The sequence below is a fragment of the Aquila chrysaetos genome, chromosome 19 (assembly GCF_900496995.4).
Source record: "Aquila chrysaetos chrysaetos chromosome 19, bAquChr1.4, whole genome shotgun sequence".
In the NCBI taxonomy this organism is placed as follows: Eukaryota; Metazoa; Chordata; class Aves; order Accipitriformes; family Accipitridae; genus Aquila; species Aquila chrysaetos.
Genome location: NC_044022.1, coordinates 26,325,742 through 26,349,417, shown reverse-complemented (window position 1 = coordinate 26,349,417; position 23,676 = coordinate 26,325,742). Strand labels below are relative to the sequence as shown.

The window sequence follows — 23,676 nt, the reverse complement described above, 5'->3', positions numbered from 1 at the left end:
CCCTCTCCTCTTGTTTGCAGTAGCTGTGCTTAAACTGCAAGATTGGGCCAACCTTTACGGTTGGGCTCAATGATCTTGAAGGTCTTATCCAACCTAAATGTTTCTATGATTCTGTGACACATTGTAAAGTATAAGATTTTGGATGTGACTTGCAGCAGACTGCAGGGTTGCAGAAAGTTTTTGTGTATCTAGAGATTAAGCTGCAAACTGGAGAAGCCTGTACATAACCTTTGATTTTTATCCTTGATGGATTAATCTTGAACGTGCCTTAATATCTTTATTTTTCCTTTTACTGCTGTCTCTGCTGCAATCGCTGTTATCCAGGAGCCCAAAAGGCTTGAAGGCAAATTTTGTGCCCACTCCTGAAGATCCCCATCTCTTCACATCTGAAGTTTCAGGTCAGCAGTTTGAGCTAAACTCTGAAGAGAGAGCAATACAGTTACTATTGGGCAGGTGAGTGTAATGCACTGGGGGTTACTGCAAAATTGTCCTTATTTGAGCACTTTATACTGAAAAATGCCTCTGGACTCTTCAAGTTCTGCACATTTCTGGAAATGTAACCAGCGAATCATATGTGCAAGAGATGGAGGTGTTTTATACCTCAGCTTGCACTCAACTTTAATGTATGACAACCTAGACAGCTCCAAGTACCTTGATGTAAAAATTATGTCAGAAAGAGTAACCACAATCTTTGATAAGAATAACTTATTAAATAGTTGTAACTGTTGTGCCCTAAAATGTTAAGAAGTACATAAAACAAATACAATGTTTCTTTGAAGAACTTGCGATCTGTAAATTAAAAATAGTGAGAACCAATAGTTATTTTTAATCTTTCTCCAAATATTAACTTGACCTTTTTCTCTCATTTTGTGAGGAGTAGTAAGAGTATGAATGTCTTTATCCAAATCAGGGGTATGAAGCATACAGCCTCTGTGTTGGATATGGTTCAAAATTTCAGATCATATGTTTTGTGCCCTGCACTTATTTTTTCCCTGTGGTTTATCACTGGATGACACTGAAGTGTTTGCAGACCATAAAATGGTTTTGAACTCGCAGCACAGATAGAAAAACCCTTAAACCAAACAAAACCCAACTTTTTCCAATGATGTTCTAAAGATACTTGTATTTACCTACTCAGATATAGCTTGTATTTATTTTTTATTAAAGTAAACTGTCCTTAAGTATTACTGGTATCTTAAAGCATTACAAAAGTTATAAAGTACTTATGGATAAAAATTATAGGTAGATATTAATAGATATATTTTACGATGAAAGTCATCAACGCCTGGAATGGGTTGCCCAAAGAGGTTGTGGAATCTCCAGCTTTGGAGATACTCAAAATCCGACTGGACAGTTTTCTTATTTGCATCCTCTGCCTTTGAGCAGGGGTTGGACTAGATGATGTCCAGAGGTCCCTTCCAACCTCAGCTGTTCTGCAATTCTATGGATATATATTCACACGCACTTTTTTCACATTGGGTCCAGAGATGTTATCACAAGATAACCCATCAGGTCACAGACACGTGTTAGGTTGGGTACAGCGCTGTGTAAGCACAATTTGGCTGTATCTGGAGCCAATATAGCCCAAATCCAGTATAGAATAGACAGTATTGTCAGAATTCATAAGACATTGACTGCAGAACTTGCAACACTAAGTTATGTTTCTTTCTTTTGTGTCCACAGTGCTGATTTATCTCCTGTGCATTTCTGGGATCAGTCAGGTTCCATTTTGGATTCTCTCTCTCTCGGGAGTGAGGTGTATGACAGTGAACTCAATGATCCGCATTATGACCAGAGTCTGCTAGAGAGTCTTTTTTACACAGCTCCTGTAAGTTGAGATCAAAAGGAAGGTGCTTAATATGTAGCCCCTAAGGTGAAGAAAATCAGAAGTCTGCATCAAAAAATAAAGGCTACAGATTTCAGTATTAGTAAGGCTTAATAAGCATTAAGTATCATACAGAAGCTTGTGAGAACATTGGGTAAAATTAATATTATTAAAAGAATTCTATTAGGACTACAAAGTCAAGCAGTGAGTTTGGAAATTGCTAGGATTGAGGCAGTCCATGAAAACTTTTTTTTTTAAACCTCTAAAAGATTTTGATACAATTTTAATTGTTTTGAATTATGCAATCCGCAAGTTGTTTTTTCTTTATGTATTATGACCATTATGTATCTTTCTTGACAATGGTAGTTAACTTTTTATTTTATGTGCATTATTTCTGTTTCAGAAATCTGATTCCAGTTTAAGTGATTTCCTCAGTGATGATGATGTTAACTCCTCCAAAAAAGTAACCAAGACAGAAACTCTCAAGAAAGCTGATCCAATGAATCCACAGAAGGATTCTAATGCCTTTGATGAGGGTCAGAAGGTGACAGAAATTAAACCCAGGTAAATAGTTACATTAGTGACTTGTTTTGCAGCTTCTTGTTCATTGTGAGTTAGTATTAGCAAGAATCACACTATGTTATCGTGCTCCATTATTATCACACAATTCACTGAATAACCATTTTGGTGGGGAATTTTCATAGCATCGCTGGGAATGATAAGCCATCAGCATCACCCAGGCATTGCTATATATTGTTAAAGAAACTATTGAGATGCAATTAGTTAAAATCACAAGTTTGCAAAAAATGCAATAAGCCTAGTAAGAATGTTTTGAACTGTGGAAGCAGAATTGCTAAAGCCTGGGTGGGCCTCTCAACTGAACTCTCGCCCTGTCTCCTGAAACAATAATCTCTGTGTAATCTTCATGCTAAATTAGTCCCTGTACTGAAAAAAGCAGACTTGTGCAGTTCTGTGGCCTTGTGTATGTAACAGATGTGAAATAACTCACATCCTATTATCTGTCTTTGCACAATGTCTCTATGTGTATAAAATTTGTATCTGCTTTACAGGGACAGAGTTCACATCAGCAGAGTCTGTTTCTCTGCTGATTTGTGTTCTCTCCTACAGCTGTAGTGAATAAACTTCTTTTCTGACCTGATCTAAACTGTGTTCCCTTTTTTCCATGACAGAACCGATAAAACTGTGTCCCTAAAAATCCAGTTATCAAGCTTTACTTCTACAATACCAGTTAGCATTAAGGTTTTATGACTTCTTTTTTCTAATTCACCTTCAAACAATTATTTCTGAAACTTTTCTTACAAATACTGCTATTTTTACATTCAGATAAAATTCATATCTCCAGAGGTACCAACACAAAACCTCTTACAAGTCAAGTCTTACAAATAAAGTGCAAGTGAGGTTTTAAATTATGACAAAAATCCTGTTGCTGTTCCTCTGCAGCAGTGACTTGTCCATGTGTGTAACTGTATCTTCTCCCTTTTTTTGTTTATGACATTGAATGAGGCTTTTCCTTTTGAAGAGTGAAGAGTTAGACTGTGTAAGCTTTTTTCAAAACTCCAACAATGTGAAACGCTGTTGCCTTTTTTTTTTCTCCAATTATGTTCCCTAGATATTGTATATTACAAGATTTCTGTTACGGAGACCACCAAATTTGTTGTAAAAAATACATTAAAAATGTGCATTTTAATGAGCCATGAGCAGTTTTTAAATAATATCCCACCAAGCTACAATTTTCCCTTCATGTAGTTGTGTTAAGAATGTTTGTGTAGTCCTGATTCTCAGTTTTATCTCTTCAGCTGCTCTCCTACTAGGCCACCGGTTCCTCCAGAAGATCACACAGAAGAAGCTCATGTCACATCCTTCAGTGCAGACAGGTTGGCATTGCTGGAGCGAATACACCTAGCCAGGGTCATCATTGAAAGCTTGAAAATCCCTCTTGAGAGCATCCAGATTACACCAAGAAAGAAAGGTTTAATGGGGAAGCCTCCAAGGCCTGCATCAGTTAATAAGTGGTAAGGGAGATTGTTTCTCACCAGCTTGTTACTTGTGCCTTCAAGGTAGCTTTCTCTGAGGTCTGTTGTGTAGTCCAGCTTACCTAAGCTCTCCAGGCTTCTGAGGTCTTCCTATTTCTCTGCTCCTCTCAGGAAATTGTATACCATAGACTTCTGAAAGTTAGAGATGTGAATAATTTATCCTGATGCGGGCTCACTTTAGGCGGTGCTTTTTCTGGGATTTTGGGGAGTTACAAATGTGCACTGTGCATGGCAGTACATTGGAAACAAAAGGGGTTTTTGTTGGAGGAGGATCTGACATACATGTAATCTGTTGAAGGAATTCATAAAATAGGTAGTTCAATTATCCTAAAAAAATAGAGTAACAATAAATTGTGGATCTGAAACTTGCCTGCTATGTTCAGTTTCATTATGTACATTAGATTTTTGGTGGATTGTGATCATCCATTCACTTTTTCATTCATAGTACCTTCTTTGTTGAGTACCACTTTCCTGTGGGAGCCTCCAAGGATGAAAAAAGACAGGTCTCCATAAAAACAGAAGTAATTCGAATAGCTTCAAGTAAAATCAGAGATGACGGTAAGAGCATTATTTTTCCCCCTTGTATTTAGTATTGTTGACTCCTTCATCTCTTAGAAATTATTTAGTAGCATTTTCTATGTATTTTCTTTGCTGCCTGAAAAATACAGTACGATTAGGGGCACCTTTGCCAACAGAGTTGCTTCGCTGCAGGTAGTGGAATGGTCCTCTCAGGGAGAAGGAAGCCAAGAGAGAGGTGGTTTTTTTTTTGGCTTCCAAGAAGTATTCATGTTGGGATTTTCAAATTTCTTTTCCTAGGGACATAATAGCAGGTCAGTAAGCCCATTCTGTCACTTCAACATAAACCCAATATCCTTTCTGCAATAGTATGAGGATGATAAAGTACTTTTAGAAATATCAGAGATACTTACACCTCAAATAAATAATTTTTCCAGATGTTGAAGTATGTCATGTAATATCTGGAAGAGCTCAGAGACTCTGCTGGATCCAAGAGATCTTGAGTCCTGTGCTCAAATCATCCTGTGCTCAAATCAGTAGACATTAATCTCTTTACTGAGAGTCACCAGTGTTTGTATCCCTGAGAACAATTGATGTTAATGTTTCTCTCCTCAGTGAGCAGAGAATGCTGTATGAGCAAGATCCTCTCTGCCCAGTCTTCCCAGAAACTGGAATGCCAGGGTCGCTTTCAAATGCCTCTCCCATATGGTCATTCATTGGCTTTGCATCTTTCTGGGTGGCACTTGAGAGATCTGGGGGTAATTCTCAGTTCTCTTGTACATTCTCCATTTGTGTCCAGACAAAACATCTAATTCTTATGAACCTTAGCTCTTTGTAATACAAAAATAATACAGCCTCCTGCACGTTGTCTTGTGTGGTTAGATTCCAGCTCTTTGGAACCTAGAAAAAGAGGTAGGGCTGAAAACAATTTGAAGAAGCCGTCAAGTCAGTCCACTGTACCATTATCTTTCCTGAGAGCTGTTTATCTCATTTATTAAAGATGCCCAATGGGAAAAATTCCATAGCCGTCCCAGGCAAGTTGTAGAAGTGCTGTGCTTCCTGTTAGAAAAGCTTCCGTATGTCTAACCTGAATTTTTGTCATCACAAGAATACTTCCTTTATCCATTGTGAACAAAGAAAGCATACTATTTCGATACTGTTCTTGTACTTCTTGTTCTTCTCTTTTCTAGACTAAATGCCAATTCATTCAGTCTTTTCTTGCAGATATTACTTTTCTCCTGAACCTGCAATTATTCTTGCAGTTCAGCTTTGACTCTCTCAAGATGTGTCTTGAAATATATTGCTTAAAATGAGACAGGGTTCTCCCACTGAACAAGGGAAAGTCTCACTGCGTGCTAGGATGACAGAGACTTGGTATCAACTGCAGCCTTTAAATGCTGTTAAAGTACTCATTCTGTTGTGCTGCCCTCCTGCTATTTTTTGGCCTTGGAAAATGAAGAATGGTTTACTTTGGGCTTGGTGTTAATAAGTAATGCAAAATTAAATGATTGTGTGTGCAACAGAGCAATCTCCACAGGAAAGTTTATTTATATTCAGTTAGTTTTTAATATTTGTTGCTCTTGTGAATAATAAAAAAAAAAAGTAGTAAGTTACCCACAGACTTGTAACATAATTTAATAGATTGAAACCTCGAGAGATTCTTGTTGAGGGTTCCAGCGGCAGACCTTCCCCCTTCAGCTCCCAGCCTTGCTTGCACATCTGCCAGAATCAGAGATCAAATGCTCTCTGTTTGTCCATCCTTCTCAGAAGTGCCATCACTTTCCCCTCATACCTTCTGAACTGCATGTGTCTCTACTCACCCTGCATGTTCTCTGCAGAGACTGAAGATTTCTCTGTTCTTGATCAAGCTCAAAAGACAGGTTAGATCTGAATCCAGTTAAGAGCTCACAAGTCTCTGTCTTCCTTACAGTTGTGAAATTTCAGCAGCGGTTTGTGTTCCCTGTCCGTTTTGGTGGAACAATGATAGAGCACTGGTGGAGCTCTGACCTTGCTTTTAAAATCTACATGAGAAAAAGCACACAGAAAAAGGTACTTATTAGAAGTTGTTTATACTTTGTGTATTGAAAAGCAAAGAAATTCTTTGCATTTCTGTTTCCTCCAAATACTTATGCAGACAACAGTGGCTTTTCTAAGTCTTCTGCAATGCTTCATTGCAGTTGCTGCCATCTCAGCCATCAGAGGCAAAACAAAGTAATGTGGCTTGACTGGGCCACTTCTTAATCGACCATTGCCAGATACTATGAAGGGAAATGACATTATGTGCAGATACTAGATGTTGAACTAATTGCTGTTCAGTCTTGTTGCCCAACTAGATGGTTTTCTGAGTTTGAGACTGACAGGCAAAAAAAATTGTCCTTCCCTCATCTTTAAAACTGATCTCTTGCTGTTGAAGCATAGTGGATCAATTACAAGCATTAGTCTTCAATGATAACACAGCTCGTTTAGCAATATAGAACGAGTTAACGTGGATGCAGTTGATATCATTACTGTGCCTGGGGTAAGAGGAGTAATATGAGGTGTGAGAAAGTGGTGTAACTTGTGCATTTGGAGGGGAAAAAAAAATATCTTTTGTTTGGGTACAAATATTTGCATAATCATCTGCATGTGATGAAGTCAGTGAGAGGTGTTAACTCAGCTTATGTTTTGTTTTAGTCATCACCAAGGATATCTGCCCATCTGTTCTAATGGGAGCTTTTCGTTTAAGGGGTGAATAAATTGCATCTTAAAGTATGGAAATTTTGCTCAGTTACTAGGATTTGGAATGTTCATTTTTGCATTATCCTGGAACTGTTTACTGTAGGTACTGGGAGAATTTTCCTTATTGTGTCCTAGTGATACTTGAAACTGGAACTAAGGGAAACTAAGGGAAACTTTCCTACAAATCCCTATTGGTAAAACTAGTGGCATAGGACTGAGGAGTGGCTGACCATGGCTTCCCATTTGTTTCATATTACGCCCTTAGTTCTTTAAACCTGACAGAAATCTTGCAAAATTGATTCTTTTTCTGCCCTCAGCCAGTGGCCGTTGGCTCAGCAGCACTTCAGTTACGCAAGGTTATCCAGTCTGAGTTGCTCGCTGTCAGCTGTGAAATACCTGTGGAGAAAGAGAGAGATCAGACACAAGTTGGACCACTAAAGGTATGTGTTTTACCGTATGGAGTTTGAGTTACATGACGTGTTGTAACTAATTTTGGCTGCATATTATCTCTTTTTTAAATTTTTCCTCCTCTTTCTTTTCTCTCATTGTTTTAATATGCCAGGTCTCAGATAGGAAGGTTTGTAAGACCAATACAGGATAACATGAACCCTTTTTTTCCTTTGGGTTTTGGAGAAATGTTTTGAATATATGTCCTGCATGTCTAAGGATGTTGCTGTGTGATGTTCCTCTGGCTGCAGGGTAAAATGAAGGTCAAGAAGCTAGGGCTTGGATACAGAAACCACTCTACAGGCAGATTTTGAGTGGCACACGTTCAGGGCTGGGAGCTTTGGCTCCTGCTCAACACGTGACATGAGCTGAGGTCTCTCCTGCCACAGAGGCCTGATGCTCCCTGTCATTGGTACCACCTTGTCACTTCAGGAGTTAGCTTCTCCAGCCAAAGTTTCTACTAATGCTCAGCTTCTGATTGAGAAGAATTAACAGTTCTGCATAGCACATTTGAGAGATATGCCAGTTCTGAAGATAAACAGCTCTCTAGATTAGCAAGTGAAGGTTTAAGAGAGTATTTAGGAATTTTATATTCAGAGCTCCTAAATTATTCCCAGAGAACATGATCATGGACTGCTTCTGTCACTTTGTAATTCATGGGTTGAGCAATGTTTTCTGTCATAGGGGCTGTGAAACTTCTTCCAGGGAAGCCATTCAGCAGAGCTGCCAGTAGAGGAGCCACATAAGGGTGAAACATAAAATGTAGAGGTTAGGTGTGAGAGGAGTTAATTGAAGGCAGGAGGAGAAATGGTGTGTTGTGGAGGAGAGAATGGAGTGGAACAGGGTGTGAGAGGAGAAAAGCAGAAGGAGGTGTTGTGGGGAATTAATGAACTGAAGTTCCATGCAAGAACTTATGGAAGGGGAAGCTAATACTTAAAGAAAACTGATTTTCGTCGCCCTGTCTCTTAGGTTTCACTTGCTCAGTGTAATACCTGCCTATCGGAAATACATGTATGTCCAGCTATTCTAGCCAGGGCATGGAGGGTAAGGGATGTCAGCTATTGAGTCCACTTTGCATTTCTTGGGTTCTTTCTGACAGATGGCCTTGAACTCCTCATCTTTGGACGTGTTCTTTATACACTTTAGGAGTAGGTACTGTTTGGGATCTTTTGCCGCAATATCTTGTCTCATCCCTCCTAAGTTATAGGCAAAATTCTTGAGTCTGATTATTTTGTTTTCCTTATTTGGGCATTTTATGGCTCCAGTCCTTTTCTTTATCCTGTTACCTTATGTTCTGGGCTTCAGTTTGTTCCTCCGCTTCTTGCTGTCTTGTCATGTGAATGAATCCAGCAGATCTATGATGCTCTAGCAATTAACACTTGCAAATTAACACTTGCAATTCCTTTAACCTTTGTTCTCATGTTTCTTTCATTGCTTTCACACACATATTTTCATTCATACCAATCTAACTATTTCGTTTGCAAATCTTGACAACATGAAGAGGCAATTAAAATGTAGGACAGAGTGTTAAAAAATAAAAGCCAAAAAACCCAACCTCAGAAAAAGAAGACGACAAATGCAGTGGAATATGTAGACTGTTGGAGAGAAAAAGGAGCCCACAGAAGGGAGAGCGGTTAGGGACAGCTAAAATCAGCAGGGAATGTAAAAGCGAAAGAGCAGTGAAAGAAAACATTTTGAGAGAAACACTTCTTTTTAATAATTGTTCGAAAGCAGCAAGTGCTGTAGCAAAGTGGAACAAATGATAGTTATGATACTTTGTCACAGTACTTTTCACCTTGGCTAGGTAGGTGTTTGTTTTTCAGTCAGCTTTGTGATTGGTTTTAATTTTTTCCTTTATTCGGCTGTAATTGTATGTTTTTGTACTTGAGTTACTGCTTTATTTGATAAAACTGCATGTAGTTTATTTTGCAGTGACAGTTGTAGCTTGTAACCAGCATGTGTCTAAAGGTAAGCCTTCTGGGTGATGATCTAACACAGTTCTTGAACAAAATATGCCGTGCATTTTCCTGAGTTTATGTTGCAGTCTCTTGTCTTTGTATGGGGCATGTCTTCTGATCAGCTCACTTTGCCTTGCACAATACAGGTATCCTTAGAGCTTGCAGCTGACAACAAAGACTTCACCTGCACCGCTGCCAGGTCAGCTATGGCTATGCAGCAAGTCCCAGCTCATGCTGTAATAAGTCCGCGGCTGGAATTCCAGGAGCCCAACAGGAAGAGTGTAAATGCAGAAAGCCCTCGCTGCTTGAAACTTAACAATGGTGAGGACTCACAGAAGAAAGGAGCAGCCAGCATAAACGTCATGCAGCCATCCCAGGCTGTACCAACCTCTGTAGCCCGTAATCTGATGACACAAATAACTGCATCTGAAGAGGATGGGTTGTTACTGCATGTGCTGTTGATGGTGCCTGAAGGAAAGGATTTTGTTGCTGAAGACTATGGACTCCACAGTTCTTGTAATGTGTATTTAAACTGCAAGCTGCTCAGCTCTGAGGAGGCAACAAGATCTACTGTTGTATGGGGCACAACACAACCTGCCTTTAATTTTTCTCAGGCAAGTCACATGTCTTCCATTTAACACAGATTGAAATGTGCTATTCCACACTGACAAACATATTTCAAAGCTAAGTTACTTTTATATATGTAGGAACTTCTCTTCTTGGCCCTGTTCAGTATATTAAAGGTATTTTCAGTATTGTTTTGGCTGCATTGCACAGTTTGAAATGCAGTTCCTTGAATCATCCAAATAATAAACGGGACTTTTGCAGTACAAAAGAAAAATAGTCAGAAAAGTGTAGGTCAAAACTGAAAAAAAAGTTGATTTCTCCTTTCTTCCATTTTGGCAAGAAAACACATTGTTAATGGCATCTTCACGGCATCCTAATATGTAGATGTAGATTTTTTTTGTTTGTTCCATTGCTCAGTGTTCTTTTTCTTCTCAATGGCTATATGAGCACAGAAGTGTGGGGTACTGTCCTTATATGGGCCAGAGCCTTCCCCAGGCAAACAGCAGAATTTCAAGCATTTAATAATGTTATGAGTTTGTAATTTTATTATGGACATTTCCTTTGGAAATGTCAGGATGTTCAAATGCATTTGTTTTATTTTTAAAAACAGCTAGTGATTTGTGAGACTCCTTAGTCTTTAGCTGAAAGAGTGAAATGTAAAAACACAGCAAAAGACATCTGAAACAGTTGTCTGAAATTATTTATTTGTTGTTTAGTAAACAGGTGTTTAAAGATAAAGGCAATGTTTTTCAAGATAGCATATGATCTTATGTTAAAATTTATCTAAATTGCATTTACTTTTCCTGGCTAGCTCTTTTCCAAGCTTACCAGTTTTCTGAAACTTGTTAGGCAAGTATACATTTAATTTTTAATTTCCATATCTAAAGAGCACAGTTCTATAGACTGGAATAATGTAGCGTTACCAGAATGCTCTGTACTTCGCAATAGCTTCCAGTGTATTCTGTGTACTAATTCTGCATTCAACTCTTTCAGGTGATGCCTTTTTCATTGACTTCCAAACACCTGGAGCGGCTGAAGAACAATGTCATGATTATTGAAGCATGGAACAAGATGGGAAGTCCTGGCTGTGACAGACTGCTAGGATTAGTGAAACTTCCTCTGCATCAGTTTTACATCTCATTCAAGTAAGCATCTTTGTTCCATATTTTATGGGTTGCGAAATATCCTAACTGATGCTCAGAGAAAGAAGGGAAGGATGGTGTCTACGGTTTGTGTGGAAGGGTTCATAATAATACTTTATAGCAACGGGCATTTTTGTCCTGCCAAGCTTCCTCTGGCCCTTTCCTACACTGAGCAGTATATAAGTAAGTTACACTGTCCTCATACAGAAATACAAGTAGACCGTGAGAAATAAAGACACTGCACTGCATCAGGCTTGGAGCCAGGTTAACTTGTGGTCCTGTGAAAGAGTAAAACTGTAAGAGATCAAAGTGACTGCATGGGAAAAGTAAGTGTGGTTTCCCACTGGTGATTGTCCAAGGTTACGACTGATGGAGTGATTATGCTCTGCATAGATCCCATTGCTAGGGATGCTGTCAGTTTGCACAGCACACGATAATGCTTGTGGTATCTAAAAGGTCTCTAAATAGTTCATGTTTTAATTGTCTTATCCGATGGGTCTCTCCAGACCTCTTGTTCTTTTTGGTTCAGTGTTTTGGCTTCTTGTTCAATAAAACACCTGCTTAAAGCAATTTAAATTGATGGAAATACTGGACAGAAGAGATTCTTTCTAATGGGAAGAATTAATTCCTTTTATTTTGGTCAGACTAGTGATAGGTGGAAATCAGATGGTGCTGGAACCGACTGGCCACTACTTTGTTAATTATTAGTATGTCATTTGGATATTTTTTCAGTAATCCACTGTAGTTTACTTGTGTGTATCTTCTGTGTATTATTAGAGGTTTCTACATTTCTCTTGGAGACTGTCCCTGTTCCTTCTTTTCTTCCTGCCCAAGTCCATTCCCAAAGGCATATAACTGCCTCATAATAATATCATATGGCTACAGTATATTAATGGGAGTCTTGTTGTAGTTCATCACCTTGCTCACAGATTTGTAGGCTGGCTTATAGCTAAGGCCATGTTAGGTTTTGGAGAGCTGTGCTCTCTTGTTGCTGAAAATAGCTCACAGATCTGTGCTTTGTGAAGACTAATGTAATTAAGGTGGACTTTTGAGGAATGGAGATAGATTGGTTTCTAACTGCATTGAAAGTCCCATCTAAAATGAGCTTTGTGTGATCATGTTCATATTCAGACGGCTCATTCTCATGTTGGGTCTTTTTTTGGGGTTTTGTTTTAATCTGTTCTAGAGATCCAAAGATTTACCACCTGCTTCTTCAAGCTCAGTATCCAGTGGTTGCTGTGGACAGCTATATGCCTGTGATAGATGTTTTTACTGGCAGTAGAAGTGGAAGCCTGAGGGTCATTCTGGCGATGGGGTCAGCTGATCAAATAGTGGCACTGCAAAGGCTAAAAAATGAAGAAGGAATGGTACCTCCTGTCACACAGCGCCCTTCCCACTCTCTGGACCCTCCTCCTACAAAGCCCGCAATGGTATTGTTCAGTAAATTCCCTTGCTGTTAGGGACACATGAAAAGGATTTTACCAGTGTGTTCATTAACAGACCAGTGATCCCCAATCTCTTTTGATGCTGTAGCCAATTTTGTTATAAACGATCATGTTCTTTGCAGAATTATATTGCTTTTACTTTTTTCTTACCCACTTTCCCTCACCAGTCTGACATTATTGCCCTTTTTACTGCCCTGCATATCCATTGCTTCTATCTACATGACAAGTGCAGTAAAAAAAAAAACCCAAAATTGGAGAAAGATCTTAATTCTCACAGCCTTATTCTGTACCATACAGGTTTTGCCACTACCTTTGCGTTGGATATGTAGGAACCTTCATGGTTTTTATGTGCTGTGGTTTTTTGGCTTTTGCAGAAAAAAAAAATTGCTATCAGGCTTTTGATGTTTCTGTGAACTTTAGGAGGAAAATGGCAGATAGTGGTTCTGCCCCGTCTCAGGCTTCTTAGAATCTTATGTTCCCAGTCCTCTTGTATGCTGTTTCCTAACGAGTCATCCTTTCCACGTGGATTTCCTTTGTTTTATTAGCAGTTAGACCAAGAAGGGGAAGGCCTGATGGAACATGTGTTTGAGATCCATGTGGAGAGTGTGAAAGGGCTCACTCCCTTACAGTCCACTGTCTGGGGAGAGGCTGACTGCTATGTACAGTACTATTTCCCAGTTCAAGAGTCTGGTTGTGGTGCACTGCAAGGAACTGAATTGCATGAAGATGGTAAGTTTGTTTTATGATATTTATTAGTATCATAAAATGCTTATTTAGAGCATTGCTTTAGTTAAATACTGTTTAGTAATGTTCTCTCTGCTTAAGTAAGAGGGTTTGTATTTCTCTGAGCTTCCATAATGCAGCCAGTGCTTGCTTTCCTCAGAAGATCTGCATACAACTGTACTTGCTCTGTGTCAGCAAATTAAAAGCCTGCTTTGACTGAGGCAGATGGCAAAGTTCCCAGCAAAAAAGGATACCTAGTTCTGAATCTCTTCACTTGGTGCCTTTTTGTTAAAGATCCTATAAGAGTTCACCAACTGATCCTGCAAAGATGCAAATACAGAGTCACAGGGAATACTAAGATTATATACAGTTAAATTCAACAAAGGCTTTACATACACAAGCCTTTCAAGATGCTCATTTTCATGGATACACCAAGAGAAGTCTTGCATGTTTTAGATCATTGGGATTATAAAGGAGTATTTAAATAATTGCAATTGTAGAAAAGGACTTAATGTTGTCTTTGAGTGCTTTGAATCATTAATATCTATTTCCTCTGAAAAATGATGGTCTGTAACATTGTTCCATAGCAGCTCTGTGGACTATGTCAGCTTCCAGCCACTTTTCACAGTAATTTTCAGCCTGTGGCTCACAGGTTCATGGGACTGTGTGAATTGTTTGTAAAAGATTTGTGAAGTGAAACTCAGAAGAGCTAGTCTTCTGGCGGGAGGATTTAACTTATTGTCTCTGGGTCCTGCCTCCTGAAGGACTGCAAACAGGAAAAGGTTGAAACCCGCGAATGCAACCATTTTTAACCAACGCTGCTTGACTTGTAGGCATCAAATTAAAGGCGTTTCGCACAGCAACCACTTTGTGCGTCCCCGATCCCGTGTTTAATGATGAGCATCATCATTCTTTGTTGGTTCCTGCTGATGTCCCAGTCCAGAGACTCCTGGTCAGTGCATTTATGGCACCAGGAGCGGCTGGAGGAGGAATCCAGTTTGAAGTCTGGTGCAGGTACAGAATAACATCCTATTTTTTGTAGATGTCACAGCAACACAGATGGAGACATATCTGGTATTGAAATATCTCTAGCTAGGGGATGGATATTTAATAGTAAGTGAAAAAATGGTGAGCTCATCAACATTTGGTGACTAATATCTGCATTTAAGATTACATTTAAGACATGTGAGCCTTTTTTCTCCCCCCAAGAGTGCTAATTACACTTTTCTTCTTACAACTTCTTTAAAAAGTGTGTGCTCTTACTTTGCTTTCTTCCACTTTGTCATCAGCATAGGGATCTAAAAGTAGGTTTTTAATTCAGATGTGCCAAGCATTTTATTTAATAGCACCCTGGCAGTATAATTTCATTTGGGGGGGGGGGGGTGATTCCCCTAATAAAAGTCACTGATTACAAAAGAAAAATACTATAAAATGTTTGTAAGTTCAAATTGTAGTTTCTTTGGCAACTGAAGCTAATTACTAGTAGTGGAAAGCAGAGACCGTGAAGACAGATAGCTTTAGAAAAGCATAATTATAATGATCTGTTCATTCTGTAGTAAGCAAACCAAGCTATTTAAAATTTGCGAAGTCACGTGAGAATTACTACATGCTGGATGTGTTTACGTTAGTTTTGGTAATGACCAGAGCAGTTGAAGTGACCAATTGTTAGTACCTGGCATTTCAAAAATGTGCTTTAGCTCAGTTTCCTGAGGACAGCTAGACTTTGGTTTAATCTTGCCCTGACCACTCACTGATAGTGGCTGGTAAATTTAGGCTGTTCTGGGTGAAAGGAGCAAATTACTGAGCTGGAAGCCTTTTAAGAATTCTGTAAACATCCTCTTACCAGTTTGCAATATTTGAAATGGAAAAAGCTTACCAACAGATCTTTGTAATTAGGAAGGAGATTAGATACCGACTGCCAGATTCCAAGTCAGAGAGTTCTTGCTATGATGCTGCCAGCATCTTGAATTACCCCTGGAAGTGTATGGGGAAAATGTAGAAACCAACAGGTGTAATATTCCAAGATATTGGGACTACTGGTCAGGCAGTGCTCTACCCAAGACTCAAACAGTAAATTAATGTTCAGGATTTGTCCCAAAATGGAAAGGAAAACACGAGTCTATAGCACTACCACATTACTCAGTTACTGCTACTGAAAACCCAGTGGATGCCTTTCTCCTGATCTACCTGTTGTTCATTAGATAGAGTGCCAAAACTTGCTTTAGGATGAGTCTGAAGCCAAGTAGCACAGTGAGAAGCAGTCTAGAGTCATTTTTTACACTCACAAACTGGTGCCACAAATCTGTTCTGCAAGTAGCATTTTTATCTATTAATGAAAATTGAGAGCAGAGAGTATTTGGTACCAGATCCTTCTCTTGTTTTTCTTTGGGATGCCAATTTTTTGGTAGAGTTTCTGCTAGTTGACTTGCTAGGACTAGTGCAAAAGAACATTTGTAGCATTACCTACTTGAGCACTTACTGGTTTTTTTTTCTGTGGAAATTCATTTACTTGAGTTTATCCCTTAGTTACTGGGAGACTAACTAGTGTTTGAAGACACACAAAGTTGACTTATGTACAGTCGTGAGAGAAATGATGATCATTTTGTCGTCATCAAAACAGCACGATTGATGCTGCTTCTTTGTGTTTTACCAGGTATTATTACCCAAATGTCAGAGACCAAATGGTTGCCAAAGGGACCTTGCCTTTGTCACGGCTATGTGCCATGGTGACTATGCAGCATCGTGAAGAGATAGGATTACAGACTTTTAATCTTCCATTGGTCCCCAGGACTGATTCCTCAGAGGAATTTCATCTGCAGTCTTCAGGTAAGGAAGGCTTGTGCGTTTTCACTTATGTGTAAAAGTGAAGATCTGTGTATTTGCTGCCAAGGGAAATAAAAATGCATATTTGTGTTGGCAACTGATACCAACCATGAGAGTTTTTCCTCCCAGCTTTCACTGTCACCATACCTAGTGAAGAATCAGTGATTAAACATGAGCAACCCTCAAACTGCTAACAAGTTTAAAAAAGCCCTCCCTGTGTATTGAACTGCTTAGTTGCCAATAAGCCACAGTCTGTAGTTAAGTTTCCTGTGTAAGGTAGGGAGTGGGAGATCTGAAGAAAGGCTGTTTATGGTACGTGGTGTGGGCAGAGACATCTTTCTGTTCACTGTGGTTCCTTCAAATGATACAAACATCAGCTCTGGGAAGGGCACTGAGGAACTCTGAGGCAGTTTCTTGGAAAATTTGGCCTTAAAAAAAGCTGGGGCTGGAGAGGGAGTTCAGTATGCTTCAGTTATTTTGAAGGTTCGCCACGTGCAGCACCAGAAAATCTGTGTCTCTGAAGATTTTGTCACTGCAGTGCTATAAAAAAGATGTGTTGAAATACTGCAGTGGGCTATTTTAAAAGTATTACAATGAACGCTCACATGAGGGCGCGGCTGGGTTAAACAGCCTCTCCTATTTTACTGTGCCATAGATTTGCCAATGAGAAGGAGCCATTAAGACCATCTGATCTGACTGCCGGTAGGTCAGGTTGCAGGATGCAGTCCTTTATTTCCTTCTGTGCTTCCTGTATCAGGCTGTAACTTCTGGCTGAAGTACAGCATCTTGCACAGTCAATCTCAATGGATTTCATACGGAATTATTTTTTTGCATGAATAGAGTAAGTTTTGTATTAAGAGGTATAACTAAGTATTGATTATATTGGATGTAACTATAAGAAGCTGACCATTTCTTTCCTTTCTTTCTTTATTTAATTCAGGTTTGCTTGATGTGAGTGTGAGATACCAACGATCCATGAAAACAGCAGCAGGAATAACTCCTCAAGCTGTTTCTCTTTCTGTACAAATACACAGAGCAGCTGGTTTGCAAGCAGCAGCTAGGTAAAGCCCAATTCTAAAAGGAAGATTTTTCTTTTAAAATAGCTTTATCTGGAGGCAGCAGACTGAGACATTAGATTAGAACAAATTGTAACTGGCCAACTTTCCATCTGCAGAGACAGAGATTCAAACTGGGTTCTGATCAGAAGTGAAAATAACTTTATAAAGAACATCAGTGGTTATTTTTGTCCTTTAAGCTGCAGTACAGTGTGGTAGCATTTGTTCTGCAGCGGGATTGAGACTGTAAGGGCACATTTTTCTACATTTCCACATTTTTCTACACCAAAGGCTGATGTAAAAATTGGCTGATATGAAATGGTACATATTTGGGCATTGGATCTTGGTGTTAACTGATGCTATTTAAAAGCTAGCTGAGATTTGTTTTCTTGAATTTCACTGTGGAAACATTGATAAACTAACTAGTAAATGAAACATGTTCCTTTTCACCAGAAGGCTGCTGCCCTAAGTGCGTGGTATCACCTGAACTTATTTCCAATATGTGATTTTCAAGAATTAAGAAAGGAAGGGCTAGAAGAGAGGGAGTCCATTCCATAAGAGGACGGCTCCTGTCATTCTAGACCAGTGCACTGACCCTTTCTCAGTGTTGCTGAGCTCCTGACCCATCTTAATTCAAGTAGATTCTGTAAGATGAGGATCACTACCGTATGGTACTTGGAGAAGTAAAGAAAGTGGAATGAGCTCAGACTCTTCATCCTTCAGGTGTATGACCTGAGTAATACCTGGTTCTGTTTTACTTGTAAATAATTCCACCTGTTAATTTCACCTCCTCTTGCTTGTCAGTACTAGTCTGTAAAAATAATTTGGCTTGACCTTTTGCTTCCTTCTAGAGCAGGTTCTCTGGGAAGTTACCCTACAACTTTTTCTACAGTGTGGGATATTTTTAAAGGTGCTGAGTACTTTCTCAACCACTTTGGTCTCAGATCCTGACAATCATAAGAGTGCAACCACCAGTGATGGACCTTGTGACAGTTACTCTCACCATTTTGTATCTGTTCCTAGTATGTTCAGTTGAAAAAAAAATGGTGAAAAATAATGCGCGGCCAGAACCCACATCTGTTTTGACTTACAACATTCAGTGTTTTGTCCCATCTTTTCATCATGAAGACTTGAAACCTTTGCTTTAATTGCATTAGTTCCTAGATTCCTTGTACATTATATTCATTCTCTTTCTTCTTTTCTTTTTACATACTAAATGAAGAGCTGTGGCACAAAAGAACCCTTCGGTCCGGTACTATGCAGGTGTGGGAGTTAATGCTTATGTCTCCGTCCACCTCTCCTTCCTACCTGAGGCAGAGAGACGCAGCACACGAGCTGTGGCTTGTACTTTCTGCCCAGAGTTCGAGCATCACATAGAGTTTCCTTGTAACCTCATCATTCAGAAAAGTAGTGGAGAAGCCACTTGTCTGGGGGAACTCTTGCAGTCTGCCAGTATCGTCTTCTCTATCTACCATCAGAGCACCAAGTCAGGTAAGGAGGATGAGTGATTACAATGGCTGAATGCTCTTGCAGAATGATCCAGTCCCCTTAATTTTTGGTTTAGAAGAGAGACTATTCATGGAATCATAGAACAGTTTGGGTTGGAAGGGACTTACAAAGATCATGTAGCCCAACCCCCCTGCCATGGGCAGGGCCATCTTCCACTAGACCAGGTTGTTCAGAGCCCCGTCCAACCTGACCTTGAATGTTTCCGGGGACTATTCTGTGCAGTTGCTAATAGATGTAATTACCTAAACTGTCTTCAGAGAAGGCTTTCGGAGATACTGTTCCCCTTGTGCAAAGAGTTGAGATTTCTAAGACTCCAGGAGATTAAGATCACCTCTTAAATAAAAAGATAATGCAATTAACAGTAACAGCGCTTGACTCTTGGAGCAGCCTGCCTTTGTATGTGCATGCTTTGTTGCCTCCACTTCATGAGAGGTAATGGTAGTTCAGAAAAATGATACCTTAAAATCCTCCAATGATCCTGTGACAGATAAGCAGGATTGTTTTACAATGTAACAACATGTTGTAGAATTATTTTAAAAACAAAATCGAGCTAAGGATGACAGTGTTTTTTACTCCTGGGGAAGAAGAGTCAGGAGTGGCATGCTGTTAGGGGTAACTGACCACTAGCTCCCCACTGGTTACTTAATGTTCATCAGTGGAAATACCCCCTAAAAGTTTCTCCAAATTCAGTGGTGGTGGAGCGTGTATCCTGTTAGGAATGTGCACTGGCAATCAATGCCCACAGACAGGTTTTATTCACACCCCTGTTTCTCATGGATTTTGGCCTGATATGTCCCAGGCAATTTTTTTTTAGCTTTTGTCCTTTTTTCATGGGTTAAAAGTGTTTTCAGTATGACAGCTAAGCTATTTGCTGTTGAGGCGATACAGCTTCCTTTCAAAGGAGATGCTGTCTCAAATCACTTCCAAATCTTGTGTTCAAATTTGGTGTATTTACAAAATTATTTCTTTTCCAGCCACTGACGCGTTGGCAACTCGAACATCAAGAGATTATCTTCTTGGGACAGTCACAATTCCAACCAGAGACCTCCTGAGAAGAAGATCAGGTAATACAACAGTGTTAAGCTGCTGACATACAATAGTAAGTGCTATTGTAATTCCTTAAAACAGTCTTCATTCCCATTTTGGTTTTTTTGTGGATGTTTTGGTTTGGGGGTTTTTTTAGACCAAAGTTCTTTCAGATATTGCACATCTTCATTAAAAATCCTGTATTAGAAAACTCATATAAAGGTTGTTGTTTGAAGATCTGTTTTCAGGGTGTGGGATGTATAGTAGCTAAATTAATATTCTGTAGCTACTATGAAGACATTTAACTCCATCCCAGCTAAAACGAGCATACCTCCTTAGTATTTTATGCAGTGCTGTTTATTTTCTACCTTAAGATGGGAAGACCCAAGAGTTGTAGTGTTCATGGAGGACCAATGATTGCTTTTCAGATGTCAAAGCTGGTAACAAAGGCTTAGATAAGTTAGAAAGCAATTGGATTAACTTTTTTTAAACTAAATATAAAATACGTCCTCTATGTAGTCTTAGTTTGTGATGATTATGTCTTGTAATAATAATGTTTTCATTATCATCTTGGTTATTTCTGCTTTAATCTCAGTATAGTGCTAGTTTTCTCCAACATGAAGTTTTGGGTTTATTTTTAATGGGAAGAGAGGAGGAAAAAACTGAGAATGCCTAATTTTATATGGAGATATAGTTTTGTTGTAAAATAAGTGTCATTAGTGAAATGGAAAGTAAAATGCTTTTGGGATCAGAACCACCGGCGAGGTTTTCTGAGGCCTAACAATTTGCTGCTTTTTCAGGTTAGAAATGATTTGACAAATTCCAAACTTTCACAAGAAATAAACACTTCAAGTACTGCTCCTTGACTAATGACCAGAGAGCAGAAAATTCTTTACTGCTTTTCAAAAGGTAGGATAAGTCTAATTATGATCTTTTCTCCTGAAGGTATTACAGGCTGGTACCCAGTTACCCTATCTGAAGATTTAATGCCTTCACATTGCACAAACATCATGCAGGCCATTGTGGGAGGACTGGAACTTTCTGTTACCTTTGCTCATCAGGATGACAGAGAGCATGTTTTGGAGGCCGCTAAGCTTTTAGGATGGAACAGTGAGGAGAGCCGTGAAGACAGCATGGATGATAGTGACGAATGGGAGCAGAGTGCCAATCCAGTGACTGTGACCATCTCAACTCCAAGAATATGGCTGCCAGTTGACTGTGTGCTGCTTGCAGGCCAGACACACCTGGATAAAAGCACTTATTGCTACCTCAGGTATAAGCTATATAATCAGGAAGCCACGTGGACTTTGCTTCGGAGGCCAAAATTGAGTGATGACACAAAGAACGTTACAGTGAACTTTAAGAAACCAAACAAGGTGACTCTCAGAAGGAGTCAAGGACTGCTTTGGTTCTTCAGAGAGGAGAAATTAGAAATACAGGTGTGGTGGGCATATGGTAAAGAAAATGATGTGGAAAGACCACTTGATACAGATCGTCTTATTGGATCTGCCTATGTTGACCTCGCAGCATTAGCAGAGAGGTCAAGGACAACACTAAGTATTAGTGGTAAGTTCCTAAAGAACATTGTCATGTTTCATTCCTCTTTATTGATGTTTTAGTTTAGTTACTTCTCTAGTCACTTTAAGCAAAATATTTACAGCTTTGTTTTGTCCCGTATGCAACATGCACTCAACTCCTCCTTTCACTGAAGATAAACAAGGTTAAAACGCTTGCTTCTCTGAATTCAAAACTTAGCAAGTTTAAATGATTGCAAGATTGGCAGTAATAGGGACAGCAATTAGCCTACATGGATTGGTTGAGAACGTTTCTTCAGAATTACAGATTGGGCATCATGATAGAGGGAGACGCAGTAAGAATAATGTCTCTCAAGGAGGCTGAATGCCTGCAGTCAGAGCAAATGACTAAGCACTGAGAAGTTCATGGAAACTTCTGCTCTATTCGGTTACTTAGGCTTCTGTCATCTACGTGGTATCCATCAGCCACCAGCTTACAGGTAGATTTGTGGACAGCTCATTGGCTCTTCGTTTGAGTATGCTCAGGGAAGGAGAAGGAACAAGAGTTAAAAAAAATTTTTATGCTGTGTATATGTTATATTCTCTGTATATGTATATGAAATTATTCAGAGGCACTATTCCCAGAGCTCTCAGGAAGCTGATGTTCTTTAAAATAGTCATTTGAGCTGCCAGCGGGAAAATGAAGGTGTACCCAATTGGGGGGATTGGTCAACCGTTTTTAACCTTTACAAACTGATACTTCTAAAAGCGTACTGGGTGATACCTTGCATAGAAATTACATTGAAAATCAAAATTCATTCTTGTCGTGGTTTAACCCCAGCCAGCAACTAAGCACCACGCAGCTGCTCACTCACTCCCCCCACCCAGTGGGATGGGGGAGAGAATGGGGAAAAAGAAGCAAAACCCACGGGTTGAGATAAGAACGGTTTAACAGAACAGAAAAGAAACTAATAATGATAATGATAACACTAATAAAATGACAACAGCAATAATGAAAGGATTGGACTGTACAAATGATGCGCAGTGCAATTGCTCACCACCCAGCTAGTCCCCCAGCGGCGATTCCCCCCCCCCCCCCCACTTCCCAGTTCCTATACTAGATGTGATGTCCCATGGTATGGAATACCCTGTTGGCCAGTTTGGGTCAGCTGCCCTGGCTGTGTCCTGTGCCAACTTCTTGTGCCCCTCCAGCTTTCTCACTGGCTGGGCATAAGAAGCTGAAAAATCCTTGACATTAGTCTAAACACTACTAGCAACAACTGAAAACATCAGTGTTATCAACATTCTTCACATACTGAACTCAAAACATAGCACCGTACCAGCTACTAGGAAGACAGTTAACTCTATCCCAGCTGAAACTAGGACAATTCTGCTGGTCTGATGTGAGATCTCTACCGTAATGAACTGTACCAGCTGTTTTCCAAGATCCTAGTTTTTCTTTGGCTTGTTTAGCTGGTTGTTTGTGAATTCTCTCGCAGGGGTTTACCCGTTGTTCAGATGCAACGCTGCAAATCTGGCAGGAGCTGCTGTACGTGTTCACATCGTCCTTTCTTCCACTTCTGCTGCTCTGCCCAGCAGACTTCACTGTGCTGAGGAATACAGCAACAGTGAAGACGAAGGCCCAGAGAAAGCCCCTGATCTGAGCCAACAGGTCCCTGAAAATCAGAGTCAGAAACTGGATATCATAAGTTCAGAAATCACCAATGGCAAGCCACAAGAAGATGATGTGGTATTTCTGGAAAACACAGTTGCTGTCAATATCCTTGTGGAAAGAGCAATGCATCTAAGTTTAAAAGGTAACATCACCACCACCCCCTTTTTTTTTCTTTCTTTTTTTGTGGGTTTGGTGGTGTTTTTTTTTCCTGGGTTCTGTTCATAACAGGTACTGCATGGAGCAATTTAAAAACAAATCGTCAAACTTACTCCAGCACAGTGAATGGATGTGATGGGTTTTGAACTTGGCTTCGTAGTGTTGCAACCCGGAGAGCATTGCATCATTGTATAAGTACAGGGGAAGCAGGAGGTTAAACTATTCAGCTATCTCTATTAATAAAATCCAAAATATAAATAATATAATGTTCACTGTTACAGATGACAGCTGAATTCTGAAGTTAAGCATTATCTGAATAACTTAACCCGAAGACACTCATATCTCAAAGACTCTTGCAAATTTGCATTTTTAGCATATAATCAGTTTTGTAAAGCTGGCTTACTTGTGCTATCTGGAGGCTGCCAGACACAGCAGTGAGGAAGGGCAGTGTAAGGGCAGAGCAGTCTGAGCTCACCCAAGCTTGACATGCTGCTTCCCGCTCTGTAGAGTGGGAATTACAGTT

The 23,676-nt window shown here is 39.7% G+C and overlaps 1 protein-coding gene across 7 annotated transcripts in view; it reads left to right on the top strand.

Annotated features, from left to right (window-relative positions):
* The window catches only part of C2CD3 (C2 domain containing 3 centriole elongation regulator), a 58,372-nt gene that overhangs the window by 4,896 nt on the left and 29,800 nt on the right, over nucleotides 1–23,676 (top strand). For 6 of the 7 annotated variants that reach the window (XM_030042499.2, XM_030042498.2, XM_030042495.2 and 3 more), the window contains 18 exons: nucleotides 325–453; nucleotides 1,684–1,828; nucleotides 2,229–2,389; nucleotides 3,643–3,858; nucleotides 4,325–4,437; nucleotides 6,326–6,444; nucleotides 7,431–7,553; nucleotides 9,665–10,132; nucleotides 11,079–11,230; nucleotides 12,414–12,657; nucleotides 13,218–13,401; nucleotides 14,229–14,409; nucleotides 16,049–16,221; nucleotides 17,159–17,279; nucleotides 18,496–18,764; nucleotides 19,757–19,846; nucleotides 20,754–21,374; nucleotides 22,822–23,139. In XM_030042499.2, coding sequence (XP_029898359.1) covers nucleotides 325–453; nucleotides 1,684–1,828; nucleotides 2,229–2,389; nucleotides 3,643–3,858; nucleotides 4,325–4,437; nucleotides 6,326–6,444; nucleotides 7,431–7,553; nucleotides 9,665–10,132; nucleotides 11,079–11,230; nucleotides 12,414–12,657; nucleotides 13,218–13,401; nucleotides 14,229–14,409; nucleotides 16,049–16,221; nucleotides 17,159–17,279; nucleotides 18,496–18,764; nucleotides 19,757–19,846; nucleotides 20,754–21,374; nucleotides 22,822–23,139 — 3,827 coding nt within the window. The remainder of the gene's footprint in view (nucleotides 1–324; nucleotides 454–1,683; nucleotides 1,829–2,228; nucleotides 2,390–3,642; nucleotides 3,859–4,324; nucleotides 4,438–6,325; nucleotides 6,445–7,430; nucleotides 7,554–9,664; nucleotides 10,133–11,078; nucleotides 11,231–12,413; nucleotides 12,658–13,217; nucleotides 13,402–14,228; nucleotides 14,410–16,048; nucleotides 16,222–17,158; nucleotides 17,280–18,495; nucleotides 18,765–19,756; nucleotides 19,847–20,753; nucleotides 21,375–22,821; nucleotides 23,140–23,676) is intronic. The other variant, XM_030042497.2, reaches the window with a different exon arrangement.